At 41.0% G+C, this 12330-nt stretch overlaps 1 protein-coding gene and 2 non-coding genes across 3 annotated transcripts; all 3 read left to right on the top strand.

Moving 5' to 3' along the window:
- Window positions 1-6468: 6468 nt before the first annotated feature.
- LOC128979564 (cytochrome c oxidase subunit 7C, mitochondrial) lies at window positions 6469-9701 on the top strand. Its single transcript, XM_054397859.1, has 3 exons — window positions 6469-6642; window positions 7648-7793; window positions 9606-9701. The coding sequence occupies exons 1-2, from the start codon at window positions 6568-6570 to the stop codon at window positions 7762-7764; spliced, it is 192 nt and encodes a 63-aa protein (XP_054253834.1). The 5' UTR covers window positions 6469-6567; the 3' UTR covers window positions 7765-7793; window positions 9606-9701.
- LOC128979885 (small nucleolar RNA Z39) lies at window positions 7247-7309 on the top strand. Its single transcript, XR_008489460.1, has one exon. It is a non-coding gene; the product is annotated as a small nucleolar RNA Z39 (small nucleolar RNA).
- Window positions 8191-8252, top strand: LOC128979884 (small nucleolar RNA Z39). The gene has a single exon (XR_008489459.1). It is a non-coding gene; the product is annotated as a small nucleolar RNA Z39 (small nucleolar RNA).
- Window positions 9702-12330: the final 2629 nt, after the last annotated feature.

Genomic DNA, 12330 nt, shown 5'->3' with positions numbered 1-12330 from the left:
AAAACAACAAGGGAGAGGGCAGAAAAATCAGAACAAAAGCAAAACCCTCAAAGATCTTAGGACAAGCAGTCTTTACTACCATGACATTCTTCATGTATCTGCCAACACATGCTCACTGCATTCCACTTGCCTCAGCTACTGCCTTTTGCACCCTCTTGTGCCTTGGGCAAGATCCCTCTCCCTCATCAGGCTCAAAGTGATGGCCCTGCCAAGTCCAATTGCATTGCCCTAACACAACCCTGAAAAGCCAGTGTTCATTTGCCTAACAAACTCTACAGGTTATCACCCAGAGTACATAGCCACCACAACTGGGGAAAAAAAAACACTTAACCAGACTAAGCAAATTCTCCCCTTCTTTCCTCTGCATGGTCATCTCTTTTCATGTAAGTTACAGATACCTAGTATCTTAACAGCCTTTGTGAAAGGTATTTGAAAGTGGCCAGAGGGTTCAAATCTTAGCAAAGGAGGCATACAAACATGCATTGAGAATACAGAACCATTGACCTCACTTAGGATGCAAGCCAAGACAAAAAACACCCCTCTAGAATGTGAAAAATGTATGAAGCTAGTAAAATTTTGGAGGTTAGCATCAAGACCAGCTCCCCCTGGTCACCAAATACTACTATACCTACTTTTAAGTTAGAAGCTCAAAATGGTTGGAGTTTAATCCATTTTTTGTTTTGATTTCTTATTCAGATTTGTGTTTATCTTATACACAGTATCTAAATGGGTATCACTAATTTGATTAGAACTGGGGGTGTGTGGTTTCTTTTGTTAGGGGAGTTTGTTGTTTTGGGGGTTTTTGGTTGTTTCATGTGTGTTTTTGTTTGGTTTGGTTTTTGTTTTTTGTTAAAATACATATACTGTAATAAGCTGTAATCTACACAGAAGTATATAAGCAGGGAAGTGAAAGAGATTGTTGATGTAATCCAACATGCTTTACGGGAATGTCTGTACTCATGTAAAACACATTTTTCTGTCAGTAATAGCTGCATTCATGCTATGTATGTAATACCACTTTACCCTATGTAAAGTTGGACAGTTTGTATACACCACGGAATAATTGAACATCAACCATTTGACACGGTAGTTTAAATGTAATTTGGTCTTTTAACTATCCAAGAAAACAAAATAATCCTAGATAGATTAAACACCTCCTTCAAAACTCAACAGCATTTATGGACTCTTAAAAGGCATTTCAGTTAGCCCCATAAATCACAAATTTTCACCTCCTGTAAAGAATGTGTTTCTCTAGGAAATGTTCAACACATCTATCATGGCTTGGGAGGCAACTAATTCCCTCTTGTTAACACTGATCTTACTAAAATGAGTTCTACCCCTCAGCAGTTCCTTACAAAATTCAGGGACAAAACCCACATGCTCTATTATATTTTAAATAGAGTACTTTCCTTAGTGAGACTGACAGTCAGGGTGTATTGCTACAAACCTACAGAGCTAGGAATGAAGTATTACTGGAAAACTTTATAAATGTGAAAACAAATGGAACAGTAAGAGGCCAAACCTCCTATTAGCACAACACATTTAAACAATAGAGATCCTTCTAGAGTATGAAATCTGATCATTATGGCTCAATGCATGTAATTTTTTAAATTCACAAAATTAATACAAATTTTTTTTAAATTTACAAAATTAATACAAAAATATATTAAAAAATGTCACTGTGTAACTAAAGCATTATACAAAAGGAACCTGGGAGAAAACAATCTGACAAGTATGTAGATAGTGTATGTCACAGTTATATCATCAGGAGGCTCTTCCATCTCCCTTTTCAACCACGTACTGTTCTGATGTTGGAAAAACCATTAAGACTTCAAATGCCTCTGATAAAAAATAAGTAATCGTATTTAAAAAAACCTTTGTTAAGCTATATAAAAAATAACAGCAAATAAGGCAGAAAAATTAAGGGCATTTTTAGCTTTTATTACCTATGTAAATTAAGTATTGCACCTGCAAATTTAAATGTGGTGATTCCAGAGCTCCTAGGTACTCCTGTAAATAAAAAAAAAGCTCCTTCAAACACAAGTTCTAGCAGCCAAGCAATGACTGTTACAATGAGATAGTTTGAAATGTAAGTCATTATGATGCTGCTCACTGCAATTATAAACCAAATGTGTCTTAGTGCCTACAGTAATAAATAAGGAGCTTTACATATTCCATTTTTAGAGAAAGACATCAAGACAAAATAAATAATGCAAAGTAGCTCTTAACTCACTATACAACTGCCCAGTTCTCCTGAGCCCTCCAAAAGAGACCCCTTATAATAAACCTTCCATTACCTGTTTTATATGGACTTTCATGAGATTTAATTAATGCTGCAAAGTGCTTTGAGATTAATGAAAAAAATTCTGTCAGGGTAAAATAATGTCAGACACTCATTCCAGCTTGTGAAACGTGGTTTAGTACATACAAATGAGAATTCATATCCATAAGGAATCATTTATATGAAGGAGTATTTTTTTTAGTATTCCACATAGGTGAAAATAAATTTATCTAGGTACAGTTCCCAAATGGTTATTTTGTCACTATGCATGTCCAACTACAGTTATGCTTAACCTGCTTTAACAAGTACTATTCAATCTACATATATACACCAAACTTTTAATATTATCTGTGTTTTTTTACAAACTGGCACTGCAGTACTTAAAAGTGACTACCCTAAAAAGCAAGAACAGTGCAGTAACTTTCTCGAGTCTGTAGTCATGGTGATTTAAAAGTATTAATTACATAGGTAATGTGCTACTTATCCCTACAATCCTAACAGTAAACCATATACAACTGGAGCTAATAGGTCAAATGTGGATGCATGGGGCTCTTTCAGGTTTCAAATCATAGAATCAGTCAGGGTTGGAAGATACAAGGATCACCTAGTTCCAACCCCCCTGCCATGGGCAGGGACACCTCACACTACATCAGGCTGCCTAGAGCCTCATTCAGCCTGGCCTTAAACACCTCCACAGATGGGGCCTCAACCACCTCCTTGGACAACCCATTCCAGGCTCTCACCACTCTCATGGGGAAGAACTTCTTCCTCACATCCAGCCTGAATTTCCCCACTTCCAGCTTTATTCCATTCCCCCTAGTCCTATCACTCCCTGATAGCCTAAAAAGTCCCTCCCCAGCTTTCTAGTAAGCCCCCTTCAGATACTACAAGGCCACAATAAGGTCACGTCGGAGCCTTCTCTTGTCCAGACTGAACAGCCCCAACTCTCTCAGTCTGTCCTCCTAGAAGAGGTGCTCCAACCCTTTGATCATTCTCATGGCCCTTCTCTGGGGGCAGGGCGCAGGGGGGGTGGTGTTGAAAACGGCCTAGTGGCCTTACAACCATTATTTTCTGTCTGTACTTATCTTTGAAAGGAACTTCATCAATTTCACACTTAAGGGAAGTTCACACACCTGGAAGCTTGGCTGTTTTTACCAATTTTAATCACTTTGCTGAGAAAATCCAAAACAAAACACAAAACCAACAACTTGTCATATATAACTCAAGCTAAATTACTCTTATGAAGCTATAATTCTGCAATTGTGGAATTGGAGTTAAGACACTGGCAAATTACTTCTATTAGAGATGTTTTTCTTAATCATAATTCTGCTAGAATACATAACTATTACCCCTTACAGCTTTTATTCAGCTCTTTCATGTCTTTAACTAGCATTTAACAACTGTTTTGCAGGTAATTCCTGACCTCATGACCAGAAGAAGGTTAACTGCTAATCTGAACTGCTCCATAAAATAATTTATTTTACCAACAAACATGGACTCTAACTCCTGGAGAAAAACAAACCAACCAAAAAAAACCCCAAAAAACTAAACAAACCAACAAAATAAACAAACAAAAATAAAAAAAAAACCAAAACCCACAAATGTACAAAGAAAAAGGAACAAACAAACATACTATACATTTGTGCCATACATGATGGCTGATTTCTGTCCCAAGACCTCTACACGTGACACTACTAAAAAAAACATAGGGAATTCATGCTTATTGAAAAGTTTCCATGAAGTACATACATCTAAACTTACAATTTCAGCATTTACAAACAATTTGCTCCTTCACTCATAAAACAGGATTGAAAAACTCAGTATGACTTGTCTCTTGATTATGGCACTATAACTCAGTGATTGGTGTGACCAGCTTGGAAACACACCACCCTGTGCATTTTGTTGTAATGTCCACTAAGCTTCCTGTATTTCTTTCTTCCACCAAGATCACAGATTTCGGGTTGAGCATTATTTTGCATTTCTTCTTATTTATATTTTTGCCTTAAAATTCAAATAAATGAAGGTTCTTTGTAAGGAAAAGTGAGTAACAATATGAAAGCTGAAAGAATCTATCACTAAGTCATAGTCTCAAGCAGTGCATTATACTACAGAAGATGAAAAGGACAGCCTGGCAAGTGTAAGTAATTACACTTACAGGTTTTTCTTAAAAGAATTGCAATATAAAAAGCTATATGTGAATTAAAAGCATAGATTCAAAGATTCATAGGTTTAAATGCCAGTAAGTAGCGTTATAATCATTTTTCAGAGCCTCTGTTTAACACAGACCAAACAATTCCACAATGATAATTCCTTTTGTAAGCCCCACAATTTGTGTGCAAGTCAGTCTTTTTGCAAAGGCACCCAGTGGAGTATTTGCCAGCTCCTCTAATAACCTGCCCTGCTACTTGATCATCCTCGTTATAATAACTGCATGTCCTATTTCTAATAATTTAGAAGATGTTATCTTTAATTTCCTTGCCAAAATTCCAGTCAATGGCAACTGAGCCTGTCTGGACTGGAATAATTAATTCCTTAGTTCATACTTTGAAGGAGAACAGGAGAAAAAAATGTGCATTTTCACCAGGCATAAAACAGGTGATTCCTTCCCCTGAAAAATCTACCACTGATTATTCTATCTAAATGCCTTTATTTTCATCTATATAGAAAACATTTGCAAACCATCAGTCTGAGAAGTAAATTGCTATTGCTAATGAAAGCTAGTTACCTTGTCTTCATACAGCCAAACACTACAGAAGAAAATAATTTTGGGTCAAAAAAACCTATGAGAATTTTTGCAAGGCCTTCAGTTAGAATTATGAAATTAAAATTATACTGTGAACCTAAAACCAATCCAAAGTTACATTATTTCATGAAACTCAAAAGTGAACATCCCAGAAAACTGTTCTCCCACTTCAGGAAGTGCTGAACTCAAAACTAGAAAAAGTTATTACTGCACTTTCCTGGCAGTTTTAATTTACTGATATTAAAACTCGGGTGTCAGGTAGCACTGCAAGCCAAATTTACAGGTTATTGCATTAAATGTTTCTAAAGTGTTTATAACTGCACCTAGTGCAAATTAATTTCTGTTATATTGCTTTGCAATTTATAAAAGAAGTTCATGAAAGCTAAATGATTGCACTTAATTCCACATTATGTGAATACTTTCACTTGATATATTCACTTTAAATACCCAAAATATATTTTTGTTTCATGTTTTAGTTTGTTTGAATACCTTGCCGCTCAAAGCCATCCGTAATAACTTAGTTTCAAACTATTTTCCAAAACAGATTTTCTAGAGTAATATAATTATGTCTCACTGCAGGTCATCCCACCTGCTTTAATTAACATTACGTTGGCAAACATAAAAAAATTCTTAAATACTACGAAACTGTGAAGCAACTTAAAAATCGTTTCGTTGCAAAAGAGAGGGCACCATCCCAGTCTTCTACTGAAAAAAAAAAAAAACAAACCCAAAACAGAGCTTGTATTTCTAATTCTGTAAGAAAACTAGATACGGTGATTTTAGAATTGTTTATCCGGTCTCTCATTGTTCCACTTACAAACATCAAGGGTGGTGCGTCGTGGTTTACTTTGTAAGGAAAACAGACTGAACATGCTCATGAAAGGTGGCCGTACCACCAAATCTTCGTAATCTCTCTTCCCTATGTTGCCGGACTCCGTTTTTTATACTGCTATGGCCATAAGCTAAATCTGCGGACAATGCCCCTCGTTTCTGTAGCACTGCAGATATTAAGCGCAGATTTCGCGTCGCTTTGCCACTCCACACCGAAGCGGAGTACAGCTGACCTGTACTACTTGCAAGATCAGCCTAAGGCAACACATAGCTTGTTACACGGAATCACAGAAAGGAGTGGAAATTGATCTTTAAAAAGGTCATATAGTCCAATCCCCCAAAATAAGCATTTTCGCTTTCTTTTCTCCCGTCTGAACTTTCGTACTGCCTCTATACCTCACACTGCCGCTCCCCCAGCCGCCGCTGAGGTAACCGCGCCACCCGCCCCTCCGGGCGCAGAAATGCCGGGCGCGCAATAAAATGGCGGACGGAGGAGGAGCTCGGCGGGATTCTCCCGCCTCAGCGGCGCGGAGCTCGCCCAATCGCAAACCGGAGCTTGGCACCACATGGTGGTGTAGCGGGACGCAGCACTACAACTCCCACATGCCCCGGGGCAGCGGCCATTCCGGTTCCTCCTGTTCCCAGAAGGCGCTGGTGGTGCTGCGGGAAGGTCGTGCAGGGGAGAGGGTCGCTGGGCTGTCTTGTGGCTATCATGCTGGCTGCTAGTGTCCGCAGATTTACCACCTCCGCCCTCCGCAGGAGCCACTATGAGGAAGGCCCTGGAAAGGTACTGTGGTGTGGAAGTCTTGGCCCGCGGCGGCGTAGCCTGAAGGTCGTAGGAAGCAGCCTGCGGCCGTGCTTGGGAAGAGCGTAGGGTGGCAAGGAGACTCGTCCCGGCGTAGAATTGGAGGGGGGGAGGGTGATGGTCCTGTGGCGAGGAGCTTGAGGGGGCAAAACGTGTTTCTGAACGAGGCCACGCTAGTGGCGTTGCCCTAGCCCACGCGCAGCTTGCGGCAGGCCTGGCTAAGAGCCTAGCACCGTGCACCTCCTGCGTGAGTGGCGCAGGGGAAATTGGGCGATGGTTGGAGAGAGGCCGTAAGAGTGTTGTGGAAGCCGCAATGAGGGCCCGTTCTGGCTTGCTGCAGGGGCCAGGATGATCTGCAGGCCCGTTCTGCGGGCATGCTCAAGGTGAGCGCCTCACTGGATGAGCACGTTATGCAGCAGAGAACTGGATGCCGTTGTGAGGAGCAGCTAATGACTGCCCTGTTACAGTTCCCAGCTGGTGTTGGGTGGGTTTCGGAGGTCTCACTGTGTCTTTGTTACAGTCACAGCAAAGCAGATTGTGGAGCAAATGACTGCAGTGTCCTTTGTTGCAACTTTTTGCTTCACTGGTACAGGTGATGAGCATTGCGGTATGAGAAGCAACAATGATACTGTAAACGCTTTCTGATGTACCTGTGCTTAGCATGTTCTCTCAAGTACTACATCTGAAAACTGAGAAGAAAAATCTTCACAGTGAAGGCAACTAAATATTGGAGCAGGTTGTCTGGAACACTTATCGTCATGGACATTTCAGCTTGACTGGACAAGGCCCTCAGCAAACTGGCCTTGGTCTGAATTGAGATAAGAGAGGAAGAAGGGACAAAATGACCTCCATAGCTTGCATCTAAGCTATCATTCTGATTACTGTGTTTCTTTCTTCAGGAGGAAGGAAAAGTGATTGAATATTCAAATCAATGAGGAAGTAATTACTGTATTCATTGCAAAACTAAAATTCACTTATCTTTTCTAGAACCTTCCATTTTCTGTGGACAACAAGTGGCGATTACTGGTACTGATGTGTGGATTCTTTGGAAGTGGATTTGTTGCCCCTTTCTATATAGTCAGACACCAGCTTCTTAAGAAATGAAGAGGATGGACTGTAATTGCACTAACTGGGTAACTGAACTGATTTTGTTAGATGTAATAGACAGTAGAATCTGGTCAAAACTTAAGCTTTAAAAAAATCTAACCACATCTGAAATCGTTACTGCCATTTTCTAGCCTTTCACCATCCAGGTACAAAGACTTGTGATTTCCCGTTGCATCTACAATCCAGTAATGACAGCAATGAATAAGTTTTAAGTTTACTTCACAGGGTTGCTGCAGTGTCATTGAGTTGTGTACTTTGAATCCCCCGAAGGCCACAGCTCTCTGACCTCAGGCTTCTTGACAGTCTCCAGGTGGGCTGACAGAAGAATGCTGATTTGATTTGGATAATAACTATAACCAAAACTTTACCTACCTTATTGAGGAAACATAAAGCTGTGCATGATGTGATCTGTAGGAATAACTGGCATGTGTGATGTGAAAAAAACAGTATGAGAAACTGTGATACTGTAAAAGCTTTCAGATGTGCCAGTTAAAATTCAGTGGAAAACAAGGTTCCTTAAACTTCAGTTCAACCATTTAAAAAAAAAAAATTAAGAAGGACATTGAGATATGTGTCCGGAGAAGGGCAACGAGACTGGTGAGAGGTCTCGAACACAAGCCCTATGAGGAGAGGCTGAAGGAGCTGGGATTGTTTAGCCTGGAGAAGAGGAGGCTCAGGGGTGACCTCATTGCTGTCTACAACTACCTGAAGGGAGGTTGTAGCCAGGAGGGGTGCTCCCAGGCAACCAGCACCAGAACAAGAGGACACAGTGTCAAGCTACACCAGGAAGTTTAGGCTGGAGGTGAGGAGAAAGTTCTTCACAGAGAGAGTTGTTAGATGTTGGAATATGCTGCCCAGGGAGGTGGTGGAGTCACCATCCATGGAGGTGTTCAAGAGTGGATTGGACGTGGCACTTGGTGCCATGGTTTAGTAGTCATGAGGTCTTGGGTGACAGGTTGGACTTTGATGATCCTTGAGGTCTTTTCCAACCTTAGTGATTCTGTGATTCTCTAAAGTAATCACACTGTCTACTTGTAAAGTTCCCAACCATTTACAGAATAAGTCCACTTAAGGTTAGTAAGAGCAGAAACAGATGATCCCAACAGAGAAAGCAAGCCTCAGACATAGTTCAGACTCTGCAAGTACACCACTTCGAGTTGAATGGAACTTCAATTTACCTTAATCTAACTGCACTTTGGAAATATGTGGTATCGTCATAGAATCATAGAATTGTTTTGTATTGTCAGTTCCATAATGTGAGAAACTAAATCTTTTTGAGGAGCTGGAATGACCTGGGTGGTTTCAGAAAGAAGCCAGAAAGTCACTGGAATCTCATAATTGAAACAGCTTGAAGGCATCTGAGTAATTCCTTTGCCAGTCTGATGGTTTTGGCTGCCTAGACTGAAGGGGACATTATCATAGAATCAGTCAGGGTTGGAAGGGACCACAAGGATCATCTAGTTCCAACCCCCTGCCATGGACAGGGACACCTCACACTACATCACGCTGGCCAGAGCCTCATCCAGCCTGGCTGCAAACACCTCCAGGGATGGGGCCTCAACCACCTCCCTGGACAACCCATTCCAGGCTCTCAGCACTCTGATGGTGAAGAACTTCTTCCTCATGTCCAGTCTGAATCTCCCCTCTTCACTTATCAGCGAACTTGTATTAAACTTGAGCATTTAGAATTCTGGTATTTCATTTGAGTCAAGGACTCTGCTACAAAAGCAGGTTGTGGATGAAGCAAAGGTCATTAGAATTCTAGTTTAAGCACATACTTACAGATTTTCTGGATATAAAGGTAACAGTTTATAAATTTATTCTTTGTTTTCTTACAGAGTTGAAGTCTGTACACAGCATCTTTCAATGGAAAAAGAATAGATGGATGTGTTTAAATAAAATCTTATCCCTGGAAGGTCGTCTTGATCTGTCTAATTTCTTTAAATTCCCCAAGTTCTTTTGACAACTGATGAATACTGAGAACTCCTTCAAATTGCACTGTAATGACATTAAACTATTATTGTCTTGACATTTAAAAATGGAAGGTTGGGAAAGTCAGATTTCAAAATTGAAATGGCACTTAACATTTTTAGCTGGAGAGGTGTTTAGATAGCTTTACTGAACTATATCGGCTTCTCAAACAGTCAAGACTGCTCAAGCAATAATTACCTGCTGTGTATTATAACTAATGAGCCTCACAGTAGGTATACTGTCACCATTACCCACATGGCAGAAAAAGTTGATCTTCAGTATTTTGGTCTGATCAGATAACATTTTATTTTACTTCACTTCTACACTCAGCTGTTCTGAAGAATTATTGTTAACAGGTCTCTGTGGTGTGCTGTGTTATTGTTGCTCTGAGTATGAGCGTATGGGTTACCCTTCAGGTTTCATTAGGCTTCAGGCTCACAGGGTGAGGTACCCTGGAGAATGAGTAGCAGCAGTAACTTCAACTCCAGAGGGAAAGTCATTTTCACATCCACTTTTCTTGCAACCACTTCATTGGCTGAAGACAAGATATGAAAATCACTGTAATAGTTACTTCAGATGTAATGCTGCCAAGTGGTAGACACCAAGCTGCTTTCCTTCAGTAATTTTTTTCTTACTTAATTTTTCTCCCTGTAACCTGCCCTTCTGTAGCACTATACATTTGATATGGGTAGCAACATGGGAACTCGTGAGCTCAGTGGGACTTCATAGGTGTTCAGGTTCTATTGGCATAGTTGAGATCCATACAAATGATTTTTCACCTGCGGAAGAGGAGTTGGGGATGGTGATGGACAAGAAGCTGGACAGGAGCAGACAGTGTGCCCTTGCAGCTCAGAAGACAAATCATATCTTGGGCTGCATCAAAAGTGTGGCCAGCAGATCCAGAGATGATTTTGCTCTGCTCTGGTGAGACCTCACCTGGAGTACTGTGTCCAGGTCTGGAGCCCTCAATGGAGGAAGGATGTGGAGGTGATGGAGAGGGCCCAGAAGAGGAGGGCCATGAAAATGATCAGGGAGTTGGAGCACCTCTGCTATAAGGACAGGCTAAGGGAGCTGGAGTTGTTCATCCTGGGAAAGAGGAAGCTCTGGGGAGATGAAATAGCAGCCTTCAGTACCTGAAGGGGACCTATAAAGAATGGAGAAAGACTGTTTACAAAGGCTTGTAGCAATAGGATAAGGGGCAATGGGTTCGAACTAGAAAATAAAGCTTTAAATAGGATGTTAGGAAGAAGTTCATTACTATGAGGGTAATGGAGCACTGCAAGAGGTTGCCTGGGAAGGTGGTTGGGGCTCAGCAGGGCTCTGGACAACCTAGTCTAATTGAGGATGCCCCTGCTGACTGCAGAGAGGGTCAGACTAGATGACCTTTTGTGATGGTTTGAAACTGTCTTTTTAATTTTTCCTTGAAAAGTTCAGAACAGAGAAAGTGAAAGAGTGTAAATAAGTCACTATTGGATGTAAGAAAGCAAAATACTGATTGTTCTAAACACTTCCATTGGATAGATAGAAATGTTTAAGAACTATTACCCAAAACAAAGTGGGCACTCTGCACATTCTGCGTTCTGCAGTGGGGGCAGTTGCTGGGCTGTCTGGCTGCTGTTTCTTCTTCTCTTCTGGCTGAAGATAACACGTACTGCCCTTGGCAGCTAAGTTAACAACTTTCTGCTTAACTAACTCTGCTTCTCTGTCCAGGGGGGTCTGGGGGGAAGCTCCTGGGAAAGAGAGAGGCCCCTTTGGGAGGGTCCCCTTGGGGGGGAAGCAAAGGGAGATCGGTTGTGCTTTTCTGTTGATTGTATATATTTGTAAGCGTTGTGAATTTTATATATTTGTACATATTCATTGCATTTCATCGTAGATTTTAGACTCTGCTTGTAAATACAGCTTTTCATTTGCTTCCAGACTGAGCTAGCCTGGTTATTGTTGGTGGGGGGGGAATTTCAGCTCACACCGACACACTTTTTATTTTTGGCGCTCCAACTCGGGGCTCGATTGCTTGTTTGATTTATTCCTGCTCAGATTAGGAAGCAAAATGAAGCTGTTTTGGATTCTGAGTCATTCTATTTCATCTATTATCAGTGTGATGGGCTGTTTCCTGCATGATAGACAAGATTGTGAGATATGTGGCATATAAGTAGTTTCTTTGGGTTAAGAACAAGTTACTGAATGTTGGTGAATTCTGTTGTGGTCTTATTGGGCTAAGAAGCTATGGTAACTCAACTATGGATCTGCTAGCAGACACATATGAGTTTGTTACTCCTCTTACAGCTACAGAGGGTCTTTGGTACCTTAGACTTCTTGTGCTAATCTTAATTTTGTTGCTTCTTGGAATAATCATATGGCTACTGATAGCACTGTGTCAAGGAAGATATAAGGCTACTTGCTCTTCCAACTCTGCTGTGAATGTGAAAACCAATCCAGTAAATTTGGTGGCCACTGTAAGCAGAAAGCGTAAAGGAGCTGCAGGAGGAGATGCAGATGCTGCAGGAGATGGTGCAGATGGAGATGAGGGTCCTTCTACTCAGGGTCCCTCTGTTAAGAAAGATCCTTCTGGTGAGGAAGAGAGGGTTAGCCTTA

Source organism: Indicator indicator, chromosome Z (genome assembly GCF_027791375.1).
Source record: "Indicator indicator isolate 239-I01 chromosome Z, UM_Iind_1.1, whole genome shotgun sequence".
Classification (NCBI taxonomy): Eukaryota; Metazoa; Chordata; class Aves; order Piciformes; family Indicatoridae; genus Indicator; species Indicator indicator.
The sequence above is the reverse complement of the archived record's forward strand: the minus strand, read 5'-3'. Positions and strand labels throughout refer to the sequence as shown.